General features: G+C 49.8%; 1 protein-coding gene and 1 pseudogene across 1 annotated transcript in view; one reads left to right on the forward strand and one right to left on the reverse strand.

Annotated features, from left to right (window-relative positions):
• SHPK (sedoheptulokinase) overlaps nucleotides 1-26754 on the forward strand; it is a 28225-nt gene extending 1471 nt beyond the window's left edge. Inside the window, exons 2-7 of the mRNA XM_075561182.1 lie at nucleotides 7149-7290; nucleotides 18717-18900; nucleotides 19430-19582; nucleotides 21400-21575; nucleotides 23817-24017; nucleotides 24393-26754. Coding sequence (XP_075417297.1) covers nucleotides 7149-7290; nucleotides 18717-18900; nucleotides 19430-19582; nucleotides 21400-21575; nucleotides 23817-24017; nucleotides 24393-24805 — 1269 coding nt within the window. The 3' untranslated portion in view covers nucleotides 24806-26754. The remainder of the gene's footprint in view (nucleotides 1-7148; nucleotides 7291-18716; nucleotides 18901-19429; nucleotides 19583-21399; nucleotides 21576-23816; nucleotides 24018-24392) is intronic.
• Nucleotides 14589-15615, reverse strand: LOC142460215 (sn-1-specific diacylglycerol lipase ABHD11-like; annotated as a pseudogene).
• Nucleotides 26755-27436: the final 682 nt, after the last annotated feature.

Genomic DNA, 27436 nt, shown 5'->3' on the forward strand with positions numbered 1-27436 from the left:
CACCCAGTCAACCCGCCTTAGGATGCGTTTCTCCCACCCCCCCTGCTGTTCAGGGTCCACTCTGATGAGGTTAGGGAAGGCTAGTAGTAACCCCATAGCATCCTCCCTATGCAAGCCATGCTTTAGGGCAAACAGCATCGCTGTAATTTCATCTGGAGCAGGTGTCTCAACCTTGGCACCATTGACATTTGGGATGGGTAGTTCTTTGTCGTGGGGGCTGGCTTGTGCATTGTCAGATGTTCAGCAGCCTTCCTGGCCTCTCTGTCCCCTGGATACTTGATAGCACATCCACCCTTCTCAGTTTTGACAATCAAAAAACCGCCTCCACATTGTGAAACAGACTGAATGGGCTTTACTCTCCTCATGTCCACACTTGTCACTCATAGTGTGCACTGCTTACTTTTCCTCGCTGGGCCTCCTGTTTCCTCACCTGTAAAAACGGGTGGGTCATACAAAGAGTGTGGTGTTCAACTACTAGCCAACAGGTGGCCAGGTTGAACCTAGCCAGAGACCCTGGGAAGGCAGGTCTGGAAATTTGCTTCTGAAAGGTTGCAGCCTTGCAAAACCCATGGAGCAGGGGCTTGCCGAGAGTCCCAATTGACTCAGGGGCAAGACCACAAAGGAAGGAGGTAGTGCTGTGGGAGGAGGTAGTGAATAAATTCCTCAAGCACCTTTTTAAAAAGCCTACAGCCGAAGCATTTGCTCTGGAGGTAAGATTAGTACCGTGCATCAAAGGATGTCCAAGCGCCACTCCCTGAGCACCCAAAGCAAACGCACTGCCTTCGAGTTGATTCTGACACACAGTCACCCTATAGCACACAGTAGAACTGTCCGTGTGGGTTTTAGAAAACCTTGTCTTTCTTCTGGGCAGCAGCTGGTGGTTTTGAACCACTGACCTTGCTGGTCAGCAGCCCAAGACTTCACCATTATGCCACCAGTGTTCCTTGCGCTCTGAGCACAGGCACCCTTAAAACTAGCTGCTTTATGCTGGAACCTCTTCTGCATTCTTTCCGGGGCTTCCTCCCCATCCACACAGCTCGCTCTCCCTGGTCCTTTTCCAAAGGCAGCTCCTTCGTCTTGCGATGCAGCATTAGCTGTTGTTGACCCTAGCACTGCTCATTAGAAATGCCACAACTGCCAGCCACATGTCTCGCTTTCCATTCTCTAGTAGCTGTATTAAAAAAGAAACCAGAGACAGGCGGCATGTTGATTTTACACCAGGAACCTAATTGCATCTAGATTGATTGTCATCGCAACGTGTAACAAACCGTACAAAAACGACTAGTGAGATAGTACGCATTCTTTTTCTCATAGGAAATCTGACGTCCAGGGCGTCTTTCACACTCAGACTGCGTCATCTCAGTGCGGACTGGCCACGTGAGCATCTTCCTCTGCTCTGGCCCCCGCCCTGCAAGTCCCTCTGTCCTTCCCTCAGGAGATCATGCACAGCCACGTGGCTCCTCGCTCCCAGTCTTTCACAGCCTTATCAGTTCTCTCCATAAAGACACTCGTGTTAACAGTCGAGGCATCAGGCCTAGGCTGTGGGTTCCCTCTCCACCCGCTTTCTTTGCCCTGCTCTTGCTCATCTTCCTACTGCTCCATCGTTTGTGCTTCCTGGGCACCAAGAGGTGCCCTTGAGCAAGCTCAGCAGGCTGATTGATGGTGGCAAGCTCCAGGGTGGGAGGGGGCTGGTGTATTCTTTGCAGGAAAGTGGGGAGCCTGAGAACGCCATCTTCGGGTGCCCTCCTAAGGACCACACGGCTTTTAAAATGTTCTAGAATACCCAAGTAATTGTTGTTGCTGTTAGATGCTGTGACGTTCGCTCTGACTCACAGCGACTCCATGAACAACAGGACGAATGACCCCTCCTTCCCGCACCGTCCTCACAGGATTCTGTTAGAGCTACAATGCTAACAAAGTGCATGTGTGATCTGGAGTGCTTCTCTAAGTCTCAAATCTTTGCAGAAACGAATAGGGGAGGGGCTGCGAAAAGTGCCATTTCCCCAGGTACTTTAAGAAGTCGCGGGTAATCACGCATCTAGATCAGCTACTCCACTTCACGTTTCAAACTGTGGAGTTATAAAAGGAACCTAGGTCACGTTCTCTTAAACACATACATTTATTCCTTAGGCACAATGATTAATAATATAGGTTTGATTCTCTTAAGGGGACATATATTGGACTGTCCATTTTCTCACTTTGAAACGCACTTATTCTCCAAGAAAATGATGGTGGCCTTTGGGTTGCTGACCCAAGCGAACACTCTGTGGTGGCCTTCTTAGCTCGGAGCTGGGGTGGCATAGCGGTTCCTTCTTGGGCTGCTGACTGCAGGGTCAGCAGTTTGAAACTACCAGCTGCTCTGTGGGAGAAAGGTAGGGGCTGTCTACTCCCCTAAGCAGTTACAGTCTTGGAGACTGACAAGGGCAGTTCTACCCTGCAACTAGTTGGCATCAACTCGATGGCAGTGAGTTTGTTTTTTTTAGTTCTTAGCTGACCGAGTGAGGTACCTTACTGATCCGTGGCATCTGCTGGGATCCTGTTTCCACATCCACTGTGCCACAGGGCTTTCATAACTCAAAGAGAAAGGGGTGGTGACAGATCCCAGATTTTGTAGGGTTGAGTCACACTGCTGCCTCATTTTGAAGTTATATTGGAGTCTGTAACTTGCATACATTTGCAGATACAAGGAGACTTGAAAAATTCATGGAAAAATGGGAGTCAAAGATCACAGAATTATTTCATGAACTTTTTGAAGATTCTTCCAATGTCTTGGCTGGTTTTGGCACTTCTTTAAGATATCTAGATGCATCTTTCCTGCTGGACTCTGCAGACTTTTGAACTTGACTCCAGTTCAGCCATTCTTATAATGTGCTTGTCTCTTAGGACCACTTGATTCTTCTTCTTATATTTTATTAAATTCTGGTAGGTAACCGTTCATGCCTTTGTTTTTCCAGGTTATTCTGCTTAGGCAAGTTTTCCAGGAGGGAGGGAGTTGGATGGAAAGGGAGATCTCCTTCTTGGAGTCCTGCAGGGCCCTCAGACAAAAGATGATGATCCTGCCTTTCTTGAATGGCCTTGTCCGCCCTTGAGTCTTTCTCTGCGTAATCCATCTCTCTGGGTGTAGCTGAGACCAGACCTGTTGCTGGTCAGTTGATTGTAGCTCATGGAGATTATGCCTTATGCCAGAGTACTGTACTGCAGAAAGCTTTCTTTAACGTTAATTTTTGTTGTAAGACTATACACAGCAGAACATACCCAGACGAAAACATTTCCACGTGTATAATTCAGTGACATCGTTTATATTCTTCGAGTGGTATAGCCATTCTCGCTCTCCTTTTATGAGGGGCTCCTCCGCTATCAACATAAACTCACTGTCCCCTAAGTTTCCCATCTCATCATGCATGTTGTCGTTGCCAGTTTGATCCCACAGAGGTGTTAAAAGAGCACAATGCTCCGGGCAGACTTCTTTACTAGTTAACCTGACCTATTATCTCGAGAAGGTTTAAAGGGTTATGTTTTTGTTTAAGGTTTAGGGTTTGAATGAGCTCAGGGACACATTAGAGGGTTTCATCTACTCTCAGTGGTTCCAGAAAGTCTAGCGTCCATGTTCTGCTTATCCCTCACTTTGATCCGGATTGTTCTATGGGATCTTTGATCAAAATGTTCAGAGACCGTCTCATGGCAAAGGAGGCAGGCTTTCAAGGAGGAAATTAATCACACATTCCTTTTCCTTCCCCTGTTCCTGACTCTCTAGTCTCCTGTTGTTCCAGGCAGATAGAGACTGTGTTGTACCTTGGGTGGTTGCTTGCAAGTGTTTTTAAAAAAAATCATTTTATTGAGGATTTGTACAGCTCTTATCACAATCCATACATCTATCCATTGTGTCAAGCACATTTGTACATATGTTGCCATCATCATTCTCAAATGATTTTCTTTCTACTTGAACCCTTGGTATCAGCTCCTCATTTTTTCCCTTCCGTCCCCCACCCTCCCTCCCTTGATCATATATAATTTATTATTATTTTTTCATTTCTTACACTGACTGATGTCTCCCTTTACTCACTTTCTGTTGCCCATCCCCCTAGGAGGGGGTTGTATGTAGATCATTCACCCCACCTTCCCCTTCCCCTCCTGGTATCACTACTCTCATTATTGGTCCTGAGGAGTTTATCTGTCCTGGATTCCCTGTGTTTCCAGCTCTTATCTGTACCTGTGTGCAGGCTCTGCTGGATTTGTAAGGTAGAATTGGGGTCACGATAGTGGTGGGAAGGAAGCAATAAAGAACTGGAGGATAGTTGTATGTTTCATCAGTGCTATACTGCATCCTGACTGGCTCGTCTCTGCCTTGTGACCCTTCTGTAAGGGGATGTCCAATTGCCTACAGATGATTTTTGGGTCTCCACTCTGCACCCCTCCTCACTCAAATAGATATGATTTTTTTGTGCTGGGTCTTTGATACCTGATCCCTTTGACACCTTGTGATCGCACAGGCTGCTGTGCTTCTTCCATGTGGGCTTTGTTGCTTCTGTGCTAGATGGCCGCTTGTTTACCTTCAAGCCTTTAAGACCCCAGACGCTGTATCTTTTGATTGCTGGACACCATCAGGGACAGTGTAAGATATGACAAAATAATACTAATTTTAAATTATCAAGGGTTCATGAGGGAGGGGGAGCAAGGAGGGTGTGGGGGGGGGGAACGAGGAGCTGATCTGAAGGGCTTAGGTAGAAAGCAAATGTTTTGAGAATGATGATGGCAACAAATGCACAAATGTGCTTGACACAATGGATGGATGTATGGGTTGTGATAAGAGTTGTAGGAGCCCCCAATACAATGATTAAAAAAAAAAGAACAACAACAACAAAAAAACAATAGTCATTCCTCAGGAGGAAGATGAGGCTATCTGTCCCCTTAAAAAATGAGTCTCTGACCCTGTACCTGTCACTATGATGGCTATGAATTTTTTTTTGCCCTAATCATTTTTTTCTCCTCTTTTCTTCTTTTACATTTTATTAGGGACTCATACAACTCTTATCACCCTCCATACATATACATACATCAATTGTATAAAGCACATCCATACATTCCCTGCCCCAATCATTCTCAAGGCATTTGCTCTCCACTTAAGCCCCTTGCATCAGGTCCTCTTTTTTTTTCCCCTCCCTCCCCTTTCCCCCTCCCTCATGTGCCCTTGGTAATTTATACCTCGTTATTTTGTCATATCTTGCCCTATCCGGAGTCTCCCTTCCCCCCTTCTCTGCTGTCCCTCTCCCAGGGAAGAGGTCACATGTGGATCCTTGTAATCAGTTCCCCCTTTCCAACCCACTCACCCTTCACTCTCCCAGCATCGTCCCTCACACCCTTGGTCCTGAAGGTATCATCCACCTTGGATTCCCTGTACCTCCAGCCCTCATATGTACCAGTGTACAGCCTCTGTCCTATCCAGGCCTGCAAGGTAGAATTCGGATCATGGTAGTTGGGGGGAGGAAGCATCCAGGATCTGGGGGAAAGCTGTGTTCTTCATCGGTACTACCTCGCACCCTAATTAACCCATCTCCTCTCCTAAACGCCTCTATGAGGGGATCTCCATTGGTCGAAACTTGGGCCTTGGGTCTCCACTCTGCACTTCCCCCTTCATTTAATATGGTATATATATACATATACACATATATACACACACTTATATCGTTGTTTTTTTTTTTTTTTTGCATGATGCCTTATACCTGGTCCCTTGGCACCTCGTGATCGCACTGGCCGGTGTGCTTCTTCCATGTGGGCTTTTGTTGCTTCTGAGCTTGATGGCCGCTTGTTCACCTTCAAGCCTTTAAGACCCCAGACACTATCTCTTTTGATAGCCGGGCACCATCAGCTTTCTTCACCACATTTGCTTATGCACCCATTTGTCTTCAGCGATCCTATCATGGAGGTGTGCAGTCAATGATATGATTTTTTGTTCTTTGATGCCTGGTAACTGATCCCTTTGGGACCACTCGATCACACAGGCTGGTGTGTTCTTCCATGTGGACTTTGTTGCTTCTGAGCTAGATGGCCGCTTTTTTATCTTCAAGCCTTTAAGACCCCAGTCACTATCTCTTTTGATAGCCGGGCACCATCAGCTTTCTTCACCACATTTACTTGTTCACCCACTTTGGCTCCAGCCGTTGTGTCGGGAGAGTGAGCATCATAGAGTTCCAATTTAATAAAAGAAGGTATTCATGCATTGAGGGAGTGTTTGAGTAGAGGCCCAAGGTCCTTCTGCCACCTTAATACTTGACCTATAAATATAGACACATATATCTATTTCCCCATCCTCCTATATATATTTGCATGTACATGTCTTTGTCTAGACCTCCATGAATGCCCTTTGACTCCTAGCTCTTTCCTCCATCTCCCTTGACTTTCCTCCTGCCCTACTACCATGCTTCATCGCCACCTGGGCTAGAGTATACCTCTTCTCTAAGCAACCTTACCCTTGATCATTTCCCACCATGCCTGCCACTTCCCCTTCTCTACCCTTTGGGGTCCCATGTTTTTCCCTTGTCCCTGGGTTTGTTAACACCACTTCCTTACGCCCCCTACCCCCCCACCCCAAGTCCCACCGGAACTGTCGGTCCCGTTGTTTTTCCTCCAGATAGTTCATCCAGCCTGTCCTATTCAGACAGACCTGTGGAGTCACTAACATGCACGAAAACAAGACAGAGGAAAACAAAGGAACAATATACAACCAGACAACAAAACAACAAAAACAAACCACTGACAAAGAACAGAACAAAACAGTTCACAAGAGAAAAGCTTGTAGTTAGTTCAGGGATCGTTTGCTGGCCCTTAGGAGCGTTTTCCAGTCCAGTCTGTTGGGGCACCACGCCCTGGCCCCAAAGTCCACTTTCAGCATTCCCTGGGGACCTTGCCACTCCATTCCCTTGCTGTTCCGCTGCACTGCCCCAGTGCTTTGCCTCGGTGTGGTGGGATCAGGTCAGGTGCAATTCCCACACTGTGTCTCCGGTGCTGTCCCCTGTATCGCCCTTAGTCACTGAGGGGCATCATGTCTCATAGTAGGGCCAGCAATGTTGTTCTCTCTGGTGGCTATGAATTTTTATAACCTATTAATTATATTCCTTTCTGTTGTAATTTAAGCTCTGTTCTTTTTCCAGGGACGGGAGCAGGATGTGAGTCGAATCCTCCAAGCCCTCCATGAGTGCCTGGCTGCCCTTCCCCGGCAGGAGCTCCGGAAGGTCGGAGCCATCGGCGTGTCTGGACAGATGCACGGAGTTGTGTTTTGGAAAACAGGCCAAGGTAAGGTAGGTTGGGTTCTGGGGATGATCGCGTGCTGCTAGCAATCGCAGTGACCTAGAGAGTGGTACAGGCTCTCAATGACGGGCCAAGTAGTGTCCCAGGGGACTGGCCTCTCCGACTGCGGATGGAATGGCCTAGGCTACTCTTGGATCCCGCGTGCACAGTACAAGGGTATCATGGTAAGCGACCTATCCATTCATAGATCATTAGCTCATCACCCACCAACCCAACCTCCTGCCATCATGTCGATCCCAACTCAGCACCCCTAGAGGACAGAGGCTGTGAATCTTTATGGGGGCAGACTGCCTCTTTCTCCCATGGAGTGGCTGGTGGGTTTGAACTGCCAGCATCGTGTTTGGCAGCTCAATGTTCAGCCCACTGCAGCACCAGGGCTCCTTGTCTATGAATAGGGAGAAGGACTGAGAACTTTTCCAGGACTCACCTGGAGGATTCGTTGGAGTGGCTTTCCACAGCTTCCTCTTTATTTGCTTCGTGGTCCCAGAGCATGAGTGCTTCCAACCAGGAGTGAGCTGGAGCTGTGGAAGGTGCTGAGACATCTTCTGAATTTGGGTGTAGGACCTGTAGTGCTGCCTCCTCTGGGAAGTGAGGGAAAGGGCCCCACCTGCCACATACCTGCTTTGTAAGAGGTCGTGGTGTTATCTTGCCTGCATTCACCCCCAAGGCTGGTCCGCCGGTCCTGGAAGTGACCCCTGGGAATTAGCTGCCCAGTCCTCGCCCAGGAGATCCTTGAGGCCCCTATTCTCCGCCACCTGCCTGTCTGCTCCCTGAACAGTGTACCAGTACTCTGTTCTTTTGAAACAATTTTACTGACACATTCACATACCATATAATTCAGTGATTGGAAGATGTCAAGAAGTTAGGCAGGCATTGCCACAATCAATTTTAGAACATTTTCTTCATTCTTGTCCTCATTATTGTTATTATTAGAGTGTCATTTCCTTCTAACCTCCCTTGTCATAATCCTAAGAAACTATGAATCCAATTCCTGTGTCTATATATCTATAACCACAGATGCCTGGGATTTAAAAGATTTCCGGCCATGACTTTTGGATGGGCTCAGTTGCCAAGCATTATTTTGCCTGGATTTTCGTGTTAGAAGGTCTGACTGAGCACAGAGGTGGTAGCCTGCCCTGCATGGCCCTCGGAAGAGACCCAGGTGAATTAAACATTGTCGAGCACGTCGCACGCCAGGTGCGGGTCAAGGATGTTTCCCTCCATGATCTCACTGAGCTTAGCTAGCATCTTCGGGACATGGGGTGCATCCCTGTCCCCACTGTGCAGAAGAGAAGTCCAGGTTCAGGGTCATAATATGCCGATGGTCCTCTGACTCTGGGAGGGTCACGGGACAGGGGAGCACAGCGGCTCAGGGAGGAGAGGAACTTCCCACACAACCGTCTAACGAGGGATTCAGTTCCCATGGGAATAATACGCTCCATGTTGGCACATTTGTTAAAATTCTTTTAAAATCATATGTAGACATACATATACACAGACCTATATATGTACATACACATACATATATACATGCACACAGATATCATATAAGGTAGCTATGAGTTGGAATTGACTTGATGGCCATGAGCATGGTCTAGTATTAGATCTATAGCTCTTATGTTGTATGTAATATTAGTATTATATATTTATAGCTATTGCATACCATCTGCAATATTGTTACCTAGAGAGACATGCTGTTATATACCTATAGCTATCATTATCTATCTATTATGATAGCTATAGCTATTATTCTGTCTGGATCTTGATATCGCCATCTCTGCCTCTATCGAGAGGGTGAGAGAATTGGTCTGCACACAGAGAGGCAAAAGCAGAGAGAACAGTATCACCAAGTGACCGCTCCTCCCGGCCCCCCGGGTTCCGCAGTGTCAACACGCTATTGCGGGGGCTTTCGGAAGAGCAGGAAGGGCCACTTTGTTGGATGCAGTTAGGAGGGTTGGATGTTGGCGTCACCCCTTTCTGCCCGGAGAGTCCGCCGCAAGGCAGAGTCCCCCTCAGCTGTGGGGTGCCACCTCCTTTGAACCCCACTTTCCCCACCAGCTTTTGGAAACCCACTCAAAAGAAGCCGGACCAGGCTCCTCTGCATGTCCTCCCTCTTGCCCTGCCCCCCATCTGCCTGTCGTCAGGCCAGCCCGGGCCACGGGACCCGCCTGTCTCCAAACCAGGGCCAAGCTGGAGGCCGGTGAGGGAGTTATAATCCCCCTTCTCCGAGGGAGTGGCGCTGGTAAAGGCTTTTCAAACTCTTTAATTTTGCATTAACGAGGATAAATGTTCGTTTAATACCAAAACCCTGTCCAAAGAGGCCAGCCCAGGTCTAATGATTGTGGTCTGCTTGCATGTCTTCTCTTCTCCCGTCTCCTGGACCTTCTAACACGGCCCACACCATTGCCCGAACCGCCTAATCGCTCATGGAGCCGAGCCTGAGCCGCAGGCCTGCTTACTCTGCTCTCCGTTTCTGGGAAGGCGGCGAGCCACCGCCTGATGGTCCGTGATGGTCCTTGCTCAGTGGAAGCGGTGAAATTGTATCTGGGATCCAGTCATGCTGCTCCTAATGGCAGCCTTGATTCAGTTTGGTTTTCGTGTCTGCAGCATCCCCGGCTCTGTGCCGGGTCCCGAGGGAGGTGGAGAAAGGAGGAGGAAGAAGCCGTTCCCTTCCAGGGCGCACGGCTGAGTGGGAGAGACGGGCACCGATCACTACAGTGGTCACTGCAGTTCAGGACTAAGTGCTTGCACAGGGCCAGGCGGAAGCACGTTGGAGGACCGGCGAGGGAGTGATCAGCTGCTTCTGAGAAGCCTGTGGTTACGGCTCCTTCCCAGTCCACGTTCTCGCTTCTAATAGCAGGGGAGGAACTGGGCTCGTAGAAGAAAGCGAAGAGGCAAGCAGCAGACCTGGAGAAAAGGTTTGCTGCCGACCTAGGATGCCTGTCAGTCCCTGGGGTGACCCCCCCCCAAACAAAAGGACTCATGGGCCCAGAGCAGCATCAGTCAGTTCCTGGAAGAGGAAGCACAGATGACTAATACATTTATGAAAAGATGCTTACTTAACGTCATTAGTCATTAGGGAGCTGCAGATGGACACCACTCTGGGGGCCCATTTACTGCTCTCTGGATTATAAGAAAGTAATCAACGTGTGATCATGCCAAGCATTGGCTACGGAGTGGGCAACGGGTTCTCTGCATGATGCCACGCGTAGCGGAAGTCGACAATAGTTGTTTGGGGGGCCATTTGGCAGGGCCTTTAAACTGAGGTGGGGGAGCTCTCCGAGGTTCCCTTGGATCTGTTGCAAAGCAAGTACATGCACGTGCCGTGCAGCCTCATGTTTGTTCTCTGCCCCCCTGCTTATCGCAGTGCAAACGGTGGCATCTCACGGTCGGGGAGTCGGTAGAGAAGGTAAAAGCCGGTCTGCCCATGCTGTGGGGCCAGGGTAGCTCCGGGGAGCCGGGGTCTGATTCCCAGCCATAGCACATCTTGCAAGTGGGGGCTTGTGCATTGCTATGGCGATGAACAGGTTTCCGCACAGCCCCTGGTCTAAGGTAAACCAGGAAGAGTGGTCTGACCACCTACTCGTGAGAGCCAGTCACCAAAAGCCCTCTGGGGCCCATGGTCCCCTCCATCTCTCATCACGGGGATGGCCTGCGACTGGGTAGTATTGTATTCTGTTGGACTGGTGGTCATCAAGAGCCAGGAGTTAGCCGGAGAGTTGCTTATGACATCTTTGTGCTGCAGAACAAGGCGCAGTCGTTAAGAAGGAGTACTGACGTAGGACTCTTGGACGGGATATTGCGGGACATGATAGTTCTGCTGTCAACCTCTAGAGCAGCGGTTCTCAACCGTCCTCACACCGCGGCCCTTTCATACAGTGGTGACCCCCACCATAACATTATTTTCGTTGCTCCTTCATGACTGTAATTTGCTACTGTTATGAATTGGGCCACCCATGTGAAAGGGTCATTCTACCCCCAAAGGGGTCACGAACCACAGATTAAAAACTGCTACTCTAGAGCAATAAAGATAGCCCAGTACTATGTACTTTCAAAAAGTAGACAAGGAGACAGATCAACTAGAGAGAGAGAACAACATTCGTGTACATGAGTAAAAGCACCTGGTGGGAGCTAACAACAAGTGTTAACCATGATGGGCAGAGGGCTGGCATGGAGGAAGGGGCTGGCCAAGTAGGCCCTGTGCTTTATCTGTTAAGGTTTGAACATCTTATATTGAGACGACAGTCACTTACCACTTGCGTAATTAAAAAAAAATCAAACAATACATTAATTCTTTGCCCAAAAAAGGAAAGAGAGAGAAAGAAAGAAAGAATACATTCTAGAGGCCAAATTTCTGGAGCAGGCCATGTGGATTTGAATTCAGATTTCGCCACTTTTAGCTGTGTGGCTTGGAGTGCATTTAAAAATGTTCTTGCTGCTTCATTTCCCCCCTCAGGTTAAGTGGGGATGATTACTACACCTACCTGATAAGGGTGAAGGATCCCTGGTTGTGCAGTGGTTAAGCACTCAGCTACTAACCAAGAGGTTGGTGGTTCAAACCCACCAGCTGCGTGGCAGTAGAGGGCACGTTCGGATACATCATGACATGCTCTTGGAGGATGAATTCAAAGCCATTTCCTTTTCAACGAGTCCTTTTGGGCATATTAGATCATACCATTATTTGATTAAAAAGGGCCAATACCAGTCCATGTCAGCTCACTCATAGACTGCCTATTATACCAATCTTTTATATGCTGGATTTCAATTTTGATGACTGAAGCTTTTCCTAGATTCATACTTCATACAATCCATATTCCAATCATTAGTGAATGTTTGCGGTTACTTCTTTTTGATTTCTGCAGCAAGTGGAGGTTTTGAAAGCTTTATTCGTGTGATTAAGGTCAGTTCTCTTTGAGGGGGTAGCTGGACTGCAGTCTTATTTAGTTCAGTTATCATCGGCTGAAATCAGCATGACATGCGCATCAATAGCTCCGTCATATCAAGAAGAACCGTGCAGTCATCACCACAATCAACTCTGGAATGTTTCCCACCTTCTTGTACAGACTGATGTGGACTCCCCATTTCCCTTCCCTCCCCCTTCCGTGTCCCCAAATCATCATCAACTCTGCACCGTCTGCGAAATCCCACTCATCCCAGTCTTCCTCTCCAGATAAATGTACAAGACTAGGGCAGACGAAAAACAGGGATCCATCAGCGATGACCATACAAAACCAAGAGAGACCGCAACCTAAGAGAAAAGCAGAGATTTAAAAAAATTGGAATAATTGGGCCCATAAGGAGATCAAATGATAAGATGTTACATTCCATTCTAAGTACAGTTGCCCAAATCCACTTACAGCGCTCCTTGATGTTTGAGCTGTTGATGTTCCTAGCGATGAGCATGTGTTGGGATTTACTGGAGGGTCATCTCATGCGGGGACCCTGCTCACGGATTCTGGGCTGCCACTGTTGGCCATAGCTTTCTGCAAACTGGGTATTTAGGATTTCTACTCTGATACTGTTCCCTTCTCCAGGTTTGGATCTTATTATTAGCTATCGTTGGACCATATAGACTGATGTACATCTTCTGTGTGGACTTAGCTGACTCCTCACTTGTTTTGAGATAAGCCTTTAAGACCCCCCAGACACTATGATTCCTGGTAGCCAGGCACCATCTGGTTTCTTCACCACACTCGGCTAGGACAGCCCTGTCCTCAGTGATCTCTTCATGAGGGAGAGTGCCAGGCAGGGCCATGTTAAGAACTACCGTACATACTCATGTATAAGCCGAGTTTTCCAGCACATTTTTAATGTAGTTTTTCAGCACATTTTAAAAAACAATTTATTAGGGGCTCATACAACTCTTATCACAGTCCATACATTATACATACATCAATTGTATAAAGCACATCCATACATTCCCTGCCCCAATCATTCTCAAGGCATTTGCTCTCCACTTAAGCCCCTTACATCAGGTCCTCTTTTTTTTTTCCCTCCCTCCCCTTTCCCCCCTCCCTTATGTGCCCTTGGTAATTTATACATCGTTATTTTGTCATATCTTGCCCTATCCGGAGTCTCCCTTCCCCCCTTCTCTGCTGTCCCTCTCCCAGGGAAGAGGTCACATGTGGATCCTTATAATCAGTTCCCCCTTTCCAACCCACTCACCCTCCACTCTCCCAGCATCGCCCCTCACACCCTTGGTCCTGAAGGTACCATCCACCCTGGATTCCCTGTGCCTCCAGCCCTCATATGTACCAGAGTACAACCTCTGCCCTATCCAGCCCTGCAAGGTAGAATTCGGATCATGGTAGTTGGGGGGAGGAAGCATCCAGGATCTGGGGGAAAGCTGTGTTCTTCATTGGTACTACCTCGCACCCTGACTGGCCCATCTCTCCTAAATCCCTCTATGAGGGGATCTCCATTGGCCGACACTTGGGCCTTGGGTCTCCACTCTGCACTTCCCTCTTCATTCAATATGGTATATATATGTATATATATATATACATACACACACATATATACACATACACACATATATCTTTTTTTTTTGCATGATGCCTTGTACCTTGTCCCTTTGGCACCTCGTGATCGCACTGGCCGGTGTGCTTCTTCCATGTGGGCTTTGTTGCTTCTGAGCTAGATGGCCGCTTATTCACCTTCAAGCCTTTAAGACCCCAGACACTATCTCTTTTGATAGCCGGGCACCATCAGCTTTCTTCATCACATTTGCTTATGCACCCATTTGTCTTCAGCCATCCTATCATGGAGGTGTGAGCACATTTTTAATGTAGTTTTTGTGGTAAAAATACGTGCCATGGCTGATATTCAGGTCAACTTCGACTCGAGGATATACGGTAATTGTTATTATGGCTATGATCAAGTGGGAGCTCAAAATCCACTCTTCTCCAGGGACTGGTCTCTCCTGAGTACAGAGTCCGTAAGATGAAGGCTCGCCATCCGTGTTTCTAAGGAGCACTCTGGCCGTATTTCTTCTGAAACATGTGTGTTCTTCTGGCAGTCCTTGGTACTTCCAATGGTCTTCGCCAGCACTGCAATTCAAATTCAAATGCATCGATTCTTTTTCTGTCCTCCTTTTTTTTTGTGGGGGTGGGGAGCAGCGTCTTTATTCGTTAAAGCTTGAGGTCCCACCCCTCTCTACCCTGGGGCCTGCTCAGTGCCTGCCTGAGTCCCTCAGTACAGCTGTGTGCAGAGGCTGTGGGCCCTCAAAGCCTGGACTCTGTGGCCTCTTTGCCAGCAAGGGAGAACTCTCAGGCCAGGAAACTTCATATGGTCACCATAAAGTCCTGTGGGTGGTGGTGTGCACCCAGTGGCCGGTGTGGGGCACAGTCTCCATCTGGGCAAGAGGGAAGAGCCGCCTGATTATAGGGTGTTGGCTGGGGTACACAAACTGGGAGTTGCCACCCAGGAGGAAGAGGGCTGGCCTGAGGTAGGACCCTTGACCGCCTGCACATGCTGGGCCATGGCATCCAGGCTGACCCTCCAGACAAAGTGCCCTTCCACCTCCACCAAGTTCATGAGCAGGAACTGACAGTCAGCCAAGTCCTGGACCACAGGACTGAGGTGCTAGGCAGCCAGTTTGCAGGCGTGGGAGTGGGGCACAGCATCCAGGATAGGATGACTATGGCCCAAATTGGGATCATGTAGGACAGGAAGTCTGGCATGGAGGTGGTCTCCATGGGGCCTATGTCCATGACAATCAGGCGTTCTACCAGGTCTGGCTGAGGGAGAGAACCAGGTTAGGGATGGATGGTAGGCCAGGCCCAGAATGGCTGGGGCAGTTACTGGAGCTTGCCCGTCATCACTGTGCCAGCCTGCAAGGAGGGACAAGTGGGGTGGCTCACTCTCTGGAGTGCCAGCAGCATGGCTGTCTTGCCTCTCATTCTGTGGCCAATGAGGATGCACAGTGCCAGGCCCAGCTCAAGCAAGAGGCCCTGCAGGTCTGGGCTCATGGCTCATGTCTGGGCTGTCACCATGGTTCCGGGCATCCACTGTCAGCAATTATCATCCCGTTCACTGGGCTAAATTGAAGTTGTTTTTGTAGCTGAAGAGCTCATGCAGAAATACAAGGACAAGCAGACCCCCTCCCCCAGCCTTCCTTATTCTGTGTCCAATTTTCACATGCAAATGAGGCCATTGAAATACCATGGCTTGGGTCAGGTACACCTCAAGCCCTCAAAGAAACAATCCTTGCTTTTCAATACTCTAAAGATGTAGATGCGTTAGGATGTACTACTACTGTGAAATGGCCAGCGCGTTCCGCACATTGCGTTGGGTAGATCTGCGGATCATTTTTATTGCAGCACATCCTAATGACCCCCGTGGGTGTTAAGGCAGGTTGATTGATAGTAGCATTGTTTCAGTCAATGATATAGCATGGCTGAGCAAAGGATTTCATACGCACGTAGAATTTATCCCTCGCATGAACAGTTAGCTGTATATCTCCAAGATGTGGGTGACCGGGTATTAGTGACACATGTCACGGGGGTTGGAGATACGGCAGTATTCTGAGTGCCTTCCAGCCAGAAGAGGTCATGTTCTGGCACTGTATCTGACAAGGTCCTACCTTTATCCATAGGTTTTCACTGGCTGGATTTTTTTAGAAGTCAGTAGAAAGGTCCTTCTTCCTAGTGTGTTTTAGTCTGGAAGTGCTGCTGAAACCTGTCCATCTTAGGTGATTCTGTTGGTATGTGAAACACTGATGATATAGTTTTCAGTATCATAGCAACACACAAGTCACACATTGAAGACGAGTAGAGGGAAATCCTAAATGAACTATGACAGGAGAAAAGGGGAAAATAGATCTATAATGATCAAAATGAAAAGCTTGGATCTATTTTCCCTTGGATCTATTTTCTTTGGTCTAATGGAAAAATGTCAATATTACCAAAATTACAAATTCAATGCTAATTGATAAAAGGTCAATAGTACCAAAATACTTTACAAATTCAATGCCATTCTAAACCAAATCCAAGCACAATTCTTCAAAGAAAAACAAAAACAAAACCCACAGCTATTCAACTTTATACCTACAGGAAAGAAATGCAGGATAAATAAAAAACAAAACACAAGATAGGAGGCCTTTCATGCCCAGACTTTAAAACCTATTATATAGCCACAGTTATCAAAACAACTTGGGGCTGATCCAATGATAGACAAGCAGACCAAGACCAATGGATTAGGATCGAGAATCAAGAAATGAAGTCAAGTACCTACAGACACTTAATTTTTGATAAAGGACTGAAACACATTAAGTGGGGAAGAGATGGCCTTTTCAATAGATGTTGCTGGAAAACTTGGATCTCTACCTGCTAAGGAATGAAACCAGACCCAAACGTCACACCACATACACAGACAAACTCAAGAAGGATCAAAGACCTAAATATAAAACCCAGAACCCTAAAGCCCATCAATGAAAATAATAAGGACAAACTTAAGAGCCCTAATACAAGGCATAAATATACTCCCGAACATAATGAAAAATATCCACCTGGTCAAGAACTCAAACTCACTCCTTTTGAGCCAATTCAGATTCCTAATGGCCCCATAAGGTAAAACTGTCCCTGTGGGTTTCCAAGACTGTCAATCCCTATGGGAGCAGAAAGCCACATCCTTCTTCCAGTGAGTAACCAACTACTTCACCAAGACTCCCATCCACATACTAGAAGACAACATTGAGGACTGGGACCTTCTCGAAATGTGGCATTTATGCACATCAACAGACTTCATCCAGCATTAAAAGCAAACTCACAGATCGGGAAAAATATCTAGTACTGATAGATCAGATGAAGGGCTAGATTTCATAAATCGATAGACAATGGCACCAGTTTAGTAAGAAAAACACAAATAACCCAATAAAAAATGGGCACAAGACATGAATAGACAATTTACTACAGATGACATCCAGGCAGCCAGCAATCATATTAAGAAATATTAACAATAAGAGGAACATAAATTGAAACACACAAGACAATGATGAGATATCACTTCACACTGACACTCTCAGAGCTATTAAAAGCAGCAATAGATTCTGGAGAGGATGTGGAGAGACCGGAGCGCTCCTTCATGGCTAGTCCGCTGTGGAATCGGTATGGAACTTCCTGAAACACATGCAAACACAGTGCTTGAGGATCCTGCAATCCTTCTACTGGGGATAGGCGCTAAAGAAACAGGAACACAGCACAGACAGACAGACACACGCCTATGTTTACTGCCGCGATGTCCACAACAGTACAAAGACGGAGACGACCAAAAACCCCAATCATAGAGGAATGGATCTACAAACTGGTACGCTCGTACCGTGGATCAATCAAAGCCAGCGATGACTCCGTCAAACACCGTATGACATGGACAAAACTAGAGGACATCGTGCTTCGCAAAATTAGCAATCTAATGGAGATAAATATTAAATGAGGCCATTATTATAAGAAAAACAAAGAGAAAGAAAAGTGGTTTTCCCACCTGCGGTTAAGACTTCAAAGACTACCAGAAGTCAGTGATGGGGGCGGGGCAGGGACAGGGGAGGGGCGGGAACTTATGAAGGGAGGGCGGGTCGGAGGGAAAACAAAAGAAACACATTTGTGGGGGTTTAACTCGATATCACTGATTTGATGAGATGGATGATGTACAACTACATAGAATGTGTTTTTCTTTAAAAACAGAAAGAAAGACAAAATAAACTTTTTAAAAAGCTCGGATAATATGACGAGGAGGGTTGGAAGATGGAGACTTTTGGAAGACAGAGAGGAGATACAATATCAACTGTTATGGATTGAACTGTGTCCCACATCCACCCTTAAATTTGTACTGGCATCTTGACCAATGTGATCCTGTGTAGCAACAGAGTTTTCTTTGCTATGCTGTGCCGGTCATGGCTGAGTGGGGTGGGTCCTAAATCTAATCACGCCTGAGTCATAAAGGTTGGAGAATAGACACAGAACCTATGCAGGGGGAAGGGGAAGATAGACGATGGAGCCAGGTGCATCTACAAACCCAGGAATGCCCCCTTGGCATTGCTGGAAGCCTCTAGAACCTGAATTTTGACTTCTAGTCTCCTAAACTGTGCAAAGATGGATGGATTATTTTGCCCTTCCAAGGCACCTGTGTGTTTCTGGTCTAGCAGCCCTTGGTAACTAAGACTTCAACTTAAAGGGTATGCTACAAAGAAGCGTAGACAGAGTGTGACAAGTGGAAGAAGTGACTTTCCCAGCTGTTACAGGGTGAGGTTAGGTACGAACTCCAGGCCCTCCAATCTCGGATTCATGTGTGTGATCGGAGCGTCAACCCAGAGTGACTCTGCTTGTTGTGAACTCGTTAGCAGAGCCGTCTCAGCACCTGCTGGCACCTGGTCGGTTGGTCTGCTCATCCTTTGTTGGTGATCTGCTTTGTTCCAGGCTGTGAATGGACAGAGGGAAGGACCACCCCCATGTTCGAGTCCAGGACCGTGAGCCACCTGGTCACCTGGCAGGATGGCCGGTGTAGCAGTGGCTTCCTGGCTTCTCTACCCCAACCTGAGTCCCACCTCAGCGTGGCCACCGGATTTGGCTGTTCAACCATCTTCTGGCTTTTGAAAAATAGGTAAAGGCTCCTGGTGGTGACTTGGATGCTGGATTTCCAGGGGAAGGTGAGCTGACAGGAGGCTGTAGCTCCAACTGCTGGACGGACTGAGCCCTGTGGAGTGAAGCCTGGCCTAGGACCCATTCATGAGACTTGGACTTGTTCTTCAACAAGCTTCCCCAAGGGCTTTCCATTGGCCACTGGAGGGTCGTGGGGAGAAGGGGTCAGAGAGGGCAGATGATTTGCCAAAGGTCGCATGCTAAGTTCACAGTGGGGTCCAGGCTCAGGGCTGCTGAGAGCAGCCTGCATCTTGCTTTTCCAGGCACAGTGAATCGCCCATCAATCCCTCCCCCAGCGCTGCGCCTGCCAGCTCCCAGCACCCAGTGGCTGGGAGAGCCTCCTCCCGGGAGGCCCAGCTGGCCACGGCATGTGGCGTTCTGGCTGCTTCTCAGCTGATGCCCCATTTAGTACCCACTGCCCACAGCCCGGTGCCGCAAACGCGTCCGAGGCAATGTTAAACCCTGCTGCGTTGTTTCTGGCATGCCCACAGCCCAGAGTTCCTAAGCCCCTACGATGCGGCGGGCACCATCCAGGACTATGTGGTCGCCATGCTGTGTGGCCTGCCAAGACCCTTGATGTCGGACCAGAATGCCGCCAGCTGGGGCTACTTCAACACTTGGAGCCAAAAGTGGAACTTGGGGATGTGAGTGTGAACTTGGGGATGTGAGTGGGTCCCGGTGCGCCTCCAGAGCAGTGGGTCTCAGCCTTCCAAACGCCTCGACCCTCTCATACAGTTCCTCATGTGGTGGTGACCCCAACCATAAACTTATTTTCATTGCTACTGCATCACTGTCATTTTGCTACTATTATGAATCAGGCGACCCCTGTGAAAGGGTCGCTTGGCCCCCAAAGGGGTCGCGACCCACAGGTTGAGAACCACTGCTCTAGAGCAGGAGCTGCCTTGGGGGTGGTGGGGTGGGTGGTGGGGCACTTCCCATTTGGGGAAGACTTAAAGCAAAGAGACAAACATACTCCCAAACTCCAAAGTCCGCTACTGACCAGTGATTCCCAACTCCTAGTAATCTCACGTGCTACGGAGCAGATTGACTCCAGGGCCTTTCTCAGCTGGAATCTTCAGGGAGCGTATTGCCAGGCCGTCCTCCCTTCTGCCTGGGAAACCGTTTCCTTGGCATGTAATTCACACACCGTACGAGCCAATCCTTGAGCATCTCAAAAAGAGTTTGTAAGCACCACTACATCAATCGCAGAACTTTCTTCATTTTGGTACCCATTATTAGTCGCTCCCCCTTTCCCTCTAGCGCCCCCTGTCAGAACGCTGAGAAACTATGAATCTAGTTACTGTCTCTGGCGAGTTGCATTTTCTAGATTTCAGATACAGAGAAACCATACATTCAAAAGGACAAATTAAGAATGGGTTAAAAGGGACAACAAATGATGAAATGTTAAATGTTAACCTAATTGTATGTCCATCATTTCATTTTCTGGGCTTTTTGCGTCCCTGCTCAATGGCCCGAGGGAATTCAATGGGGCCTTGGTCCCTGTGGAGTCTCTCTGCAAATGGATTTTGGGCATTCAGTGTGTTCTGTAGGCCAGGCCTTTTCTTTGCAGGGCTGCTGGATGCCAACTTTTAGATCAGTAACAACCCCACCCCCCCAGAGACTCCCAAGGACTGCGAGAAGCCAGGGACCAGGCCCAATGCCCAGTCACGTACATTGGCCCTGCTGCAATCGAGACCATGGACTGGGGGCCCTACCCACTGCCCCCTGCTCTTCTGCTCCTTCTCCACTGTAGCCCAGACTGTGGTGGGCGCCCCAGTTCTCGGGGACCTGCACTTTTTTACCTGTTTTACAATAAGGTTAAGACGTTGCGGTGGTAGGCTGGAAGGACGCCTGCCAAGTTCTTTTGAAATCATTATTTGCCTTTTCAGATCCAGACGCCCGGTGCCCTATACGTTTACGCCTTTAGGGCTCAGATTGTGAGCTTTGGGAAGAACAGAACTCAACAGAGCAGCTGGTAGTTGAGGTAAAAGATTCCTAGCACTTCCCATCAAGTGGATAGCTTGGTATTCACTAATCCCGAGCGAGGAACCAGTGTGTTTGGCCTTCAGAGGCTGATGGCTCTGAGTTAGGCTTGGGCTCGCCTAACCAACTATATACCTTTGCACCCAAACCCAGGCAGCTTCCCCTTGTAGTCTGTGTTTGCTTCAAACACAGGAGGTTGGGATTCCCATGCTCTTTGGCTTTTAGCTAACCCATCCTCACCCTGCTATTTACACGAGTTGTTTGGACTCCACCTCCCCCGGAAGCTGAATCCCCCCAGCTTTTGAAAACTAATGTCCAAAGTCCAAGCCTATGTCTGGCTCATTGTTTTGAAAACGCACTTGGCTCTGGTCCCCCTCCTCGTGTGCACATCCCGTCGCTCTCTCCTTTGTCAAGGCTTCTGGAAATGACAGGGACACAAATGCCAGGCACACACAAGGCATCTGCTCCTTTCTTGCAGGCTGAAGGCCTCAGGCTTTCCTGTCCACCTGCTCCCGGACATTGTCGAGCCTGGCAGCGTGGCAGGCCGGACTTCTCATACGTGGTTTGAAATCCCAAAGGGGACAGAGGTGGGAGTGGCCTTGGGGGATCTCCAGGCCTCCGTCTATTCCTGCATGGCCCAGAGGACAGATGCAGGTAATTGCAAGTGGGCATCAGCTCTGGGTCCAGGTCTGAGGGGCACCCCCAGCCCCTGGTGGTCACAGTGTTCTGCCAGGTGGAAAGGCTCTCTCCATCCCTGCTGGTGAAACTCTCTGCTCAGGGGCTTATGGTCCAGCAGGGCAGGTTTTCTCCCTGGTCATGGGCAGATTGGTCCAAATCTGTGTCCACCCACCTTGCAGGGCCAGGGATGAAGATACTGTTTGCACTTGGCTGGTTTCTGTTCAGCTCCATGACTGAGGACCCAGATGAGCCAGTTAGGGTTTTGTTAGGGCGTGGCTTGTTGATAGAATAGATCATATCTGATTTGAAGTGTAGAGTCTTTTCTCTATTCAGGGAGAGAGACACCCTAATGAGGCGGAGGTGATGGCTTAGGGCAGGGAGTTGGCAAACTTTTTCTGTAGAGGGTTATAGGGCAAATCTTTTAGATTCTCTGGCTTCATAACAACTCAGCAGTTGTAGGGTGAAGGCAGCTATAGACAATAAGCCAACACATGAGTGGGACTGTGTGCCAATAAACCTTGATGGATACGGCCAGGTAACTGTTATTGGCTCTCTAAGACATTGGGCTCTGCTTTCATCTAACCCCTGCCCATTGCCACTGAGTTGATGCCAACTCATAAGTGACCTAATGAGACCAAGCGGAAAGGCTTCCACCGGGTTTCCTAGGACTATGCATTTCTACAGAAGCAGACGGACACTTCGCTCTCCCATGGAGTGGCTGGTGGGTTTGAACTCCAGGCCTTTCAATTAGCAGCCGATTCTTTAACTACTGTGCCACCAGGGTTCCTTTCCAACCCCCAAGATGTGGGCAATTGAATGCTGACCTCAGATAGTCTGGCTTTCACAGACTGACCGAGACTCAAGGGGAACGGAGAAGAGGATGCTGGGATAGGCTCTATCCTAGGACTCTTGGGACAATTGTCTTCTCTGTGCTGGCTCGAGGAGATGTCTCCTGCTTGTGGGGGTGGGGGCTGGGGGGGATGGTGGTGGTGAGAAAGAATACCTTTGAAATGCCCCTGGGAAAGGAGGGGGAGATGGCCCTTATGCTCCAGAGCATCAGATACTGGGTGCTCAGGTTTGCTCACTGTATTAGCTATTGATCGCTGTGTAACAAATGACCCTAATACTTTGCAGTTTAAATACAGGCATTGATTACATCGTGTGGTTTCTGAGGGTTAGGACGGACTCTGGGAGTCACTGGGTGGCTCTGGCTCACGCAAGGCTTCTCACGTGCCTGTGATGAAGGCTTCTGAAGGTTGCCTGGCTGGAGGCTCTGCTAATAAGCTCGCTCAGAAGGCTGTTGGCAGGAGGCCTCAGTCCCTTGCCATGTGGGCCTCTCCATAGGGACAGTCATGACCTTGAAGCTCCCTTTGCCCACAGCAAGTGATCTGAGCCAGAGCGCAACCAGGGCTGGAACTGCAGTGCTTCTGCATGACCTCATCTCTGAAGTCACACACTGTCCTATCCCACTCCACTCCACTCCACCCCACCTCACCCACTCCACCCCACCCCACCACCCCTCCACCCCACCCCATTCAACTCCACTCCACTCCACCCCACCCACCCCCACTCCACCCCACCCCACCCACCCCCACTCCACCCCACCGCACCCCACCTCACTCAACTCCACTCCACTCCACTCCACTCCATCCCACTCCACCCCACTCCACCCCACCTCACTCCACTCCACTCCACCCCACTCCACTCCACCCCACCCCACCCCACTCCACCCCACCCCGCACCCCACCTCACTCAACTCCACTCCACCCCACTCCACTCCATCCCACTCCACCCCACTCCACCCCACTCCACCCCACCCCACCCCACCCCACCCTACCCCACCCCACCCCACTCCATCCCACCCCACCCCACTCCACCCCACCCACCCCACCCACCCCACCCCACCCCACCCCACTCCACTCCACCCCACCCACCCCACCCCACTCCACTCCACCCACCCCACCCATCCCACCCCACCCCACCCCACTCCACTTCATTCCACTCCAGTCCACTCCACCCCACTCCAGTTTATTGCAAGTCAGTAAGCCCAGCCCAACCCTCAAGGGAGGGGAGTTAGACGCTGCCTCTTGGAAAGAAGCATAGTCAAGAATTTGTGGACTTGTTTTTAATATCAGTACACTCTACCCCAACCCTGCTCTGACTTGTGACAGTCATGGTAGCTCGCCAGCCCTGACCTCTGCTCTCCTTGGTCCCTAGTTCTCAACATCAGCACCTCGGTTCAGCTGGCAGCCTCCATGCCTTCAGGATTCCAGCCCGTCCAGACTCCAGACCCCTCGGCTCCGGTCGCCTACTTCCCATACTTCAACAGGTCCTACCTGGGCGTGGCGGCGTCCCTCAATGGGGGCAATGTGTTGGCCACGTTCGTCCACATGCTGGTTCAGTGGATGGCAGAGCTAGGTAAGGTGGAGCTCACACAGTGAGCGGCTCTTTGCTTGTCCCATCTCTGCCCCTGCCAGGTTCCAGTGGGTTTCCTCCCGAAAGACCTGGCCACACCACCTCTTTCCCTCCCACCTTCTGAAGCAGCCACCAGCAAGCAGCTCACTCTTTTGTCCCGTGGCCTTGGCTGTGGACTATCACAGCCGTTTCCCCAGATGTTCCCTGCCCTAGTCTTACTTTCTCTGTCTCTGAACCTGGAAGCAGCAAGTTGATCTACCCCTGCCACCTGGGAAGTCTGTACTGCCTCAAGTCTCAGTGAAGGGGTGTGTGTGTGTGTGTGTGTGTGTGTGTGTGTGTGTGTTTACAATTCACATTGGTCTACTCTGCTTTTGACAGGCCTGGGGATTGAAGAATCCTCAGTGTATTCCCATATGATCCAGGCAGCGGCTCAACAAGAAGACACCTGCCTAACCATCACCCCAACCGTGCTGGGAGAGAGGCATCTGCCAGACCAGCTGGCCTCAGTGACCAGAATCTCCTCCTCCGACCTCTCCCTGGGCCACGTGACCCGGGCCCTGTGCCGGGGCATCGTCCAGAACCTGCAGTCAATGCTCCCGGCCCAACAGCTCAAAGCGTGGGGCGTGGAGCGGGTGATTGGGAGTGGGAGTGCGCTGTCCAGGAACGAGGTGCTGAAGCAGGAGGTGCAGCGGGCTTTCCCTTTCCCAGTGGCCTTTGGGCAGGATGTGGACGCTGCAGTCGGGGCAGCTCTGGTCATGCTCCGGAGGGACCTCAACAAGAAGGCAGTGTAATCATCAAGCTCTTTGCCCAACGGGCTGCTTTGACTTTTATCCAGTGAACATTCCTGATGTGATCTTGGCGTCAGCCTTTTCCTGGACAGCTCTGTGGGGCAGGCAACTTTGAAGTACTGCTTGCTGGTGTGGACCACATTGATGAACGCTTAACTTGGACCCCACTCTAATGGTGCAATCGGGACTCACCAGGCAGATTCCAAATCTGGGCCTTCTTGAAGAGACCCTGCAGGAGGCTAGTTGCACAGGCAGACAGAGCGAAAGAAGGAAAGACCCAGAGCCAAGCTTCCTGGCCACCGGCTCCTGGGTTCCAGACACTCAAGAGACCTGATGGCTCTGGACTCCAAGTGAGCGGAGAAGACTCCACTATACGCTCAGCTTTCAGATCCATTGTTTTTAAGAACATGACGCCTAGACTTGGCTCACCCTCCCTGTTGGAAAAGCCCTTCCCAAAGAAGCTGAGCCACATGTCTCAATAGCAAGGTCTCCCCTGCCTGCATTCCTCTTCTAGAGAAAGCGTCCCCACCCAAGGGTCACTGTCAAAGGGAATAGCTCTCTGGTGACCTTGTTTTGTGACTATGTCGCCTTTTATCAATAGCATCCTCCCTGGTCACAGCTCATTAGCTAGGACAGGGGATAGTGATGTCTGTACTGACCTCCTCCAGGTGCCCTTCTCCCCTCCTGGGACACTGGAGGTACCTTAGATTCTCACAGTGCACCTACCTGCAAGACAGGTAACAGGGAAGGAAAGGTAGGTGGATGGCACCCAATGAAGGAAGACAGGTGCTGTGTGGTCACCACTGTCCAGGGCCATTGAAGAAGCATCTGTGCAGCAGTGTGTGTGTCTGCCCCTGCACAGCCCAGGAAGCCTTCGATGGGAAGGCATGCAGCCGGCCAGCTCCTGCCAGAGGGGCTTGGCCAACTTAGCCAGAGAGAACCCCTCCCTGGAAGCCCTGGTTCTTCTCCTTGCTTGGCGAGGGCCTTGCTGGCTCATCATGTGTTCCGACTCAAGTCGGCATCCCTGTAAGGATCCGAGGGCACGCTATACCGTCCCCATGCTTGGTAGGGATGGCCATAGCATGGCTTCTAAGGGAGGGCAACCGCTACCGCGTTTCCTTCCAGACTCCCAAAGGGTGAGCCCGGGTGCAGGCAGGCCTGACTCTGAGGCACCCGGGCAACCATGAACTTAGGGACATGTTATGCCGTTTCTTTGGAAATGGGATTTTATGAATCATGTAACTGCCTGACACTATCCCACGAATTTGCCTGGCTCCGCTGATTGGATTTCAGATAGTAAAGCTCGTTCTTCTAGAGCCGCCCCCTTCATCAATAAGACACACGCCTCTCTGCCTTGGGAAGACTTGCTGCAAAGCACAGCCCTGCAGTTTGACTTTCCCAACCACTCACTGCTTTTGCTTGCATATCCCGGAGGGACCCAAATGTTCAAGACCAACGGGCCCCTCAAATGAGGGGCTAGACTACTGGCTGGGTACTGGGACCACTTCCCAATGCCCTGATTGTGATGGGTAGGTTTTGTGCCAACTTGGCTACACCAGTAACTTCTGATGGATGGGGTCCAACTTATCAACCAGGAGACCTGGCAACGCCTCCTTGGGGGTGTGCCCATTTTATAAGAGAGGCTGTGGAGAACTGGTCTCCTCCTCACCCCTCTTCTCTTTCCTGCTTGCTGACTCCTGTGTCTGGCTTCTGGGCTTGGTAGCTCATGTGGCCTGCTGACATTGGGAGCTGTCAGCACTCTGACATGTTCCTGCCAACCTTGGATCCACGGGACTCTGCACCCTCCGATCTGTGATCTCCCAGCTTCCAGCTTTGAAATCCTTCTTCCTCAGCCAGCAGCTGTGTACATCTGGAGGGGCCTCCAGCTGGCATCTGACCCACGGACTTGAGTTAGACTGGGCTGAGCTGCTTCTTTGATATAAAGATCTTTCTTACACGTTGATGAGTGTCACTGGTTTTGTTTTTCTAGACTGCTCAACCTCACCCACGGACCTTATGAGCGCATAGTAGGGCTGCACTTTCCACGTGTGCTGCGGCTGGTGAAACGTAAGCAGAGCATGGCACTTCTGGGCAGAAGCCTTTTAGAGTCAACATGTAATTGACACCCTCACCCTCCTTGCTGTCCTCTGCCACAAGTCACCTGCCATGTTCCAGAGAGGGGAGGCTCTGTCAGTCCCGGTCCTGAATGAGGGCAATGCAGTGTAGAACCCTCACCAACCAGTGAGGAGCATGTTGTGTGCTTGAGAAGTAAAGCCTTCGATATTTGAAGCCACTGAGAGTCGGGGCTGCTTGTTATCACACCGTAACTTAGCTTGTTCTGACCAATGCACGCAATAGATTCTATGGCTGAGAAGTTTCAGCTGTATCCAGCCCAAGGCCGCATGGCTCGCATTTACTGAGCATCTACTGAGAGTCCTGATTGCGGGCAGTCTGTCCACTACTGCCATGTGCTGCTGAACTCCCAGCACTGGAAAAGGGAAGTCACGAAGATCCAGGCGGGAGCGACTCATTCTCATACAGGCGACAGTGAAGGAAGCCGCAGAGTTTTAATCTGTTCCTAATGACCGCAGCCAACATGCCACTCTCTCTCCCTCCCACTCTCTCTCCCTCATG

The sequence above is a fragment of the Tenrec ecaudatus genome, chromosome 10 (genome assembly GCF_050624435.1).
Source record: "Tenrec ecaudatus isolate mTenEca1 chromosome 10, mTenEca1.hap1, whole genome shotgun sequence".
Lineage (NCBI taxonomy): Eukaryota > Metazoa > Chordata > Mammalia > Afrosoricida > Tenrecidae > Tenrec > Tenrec ecaudatus.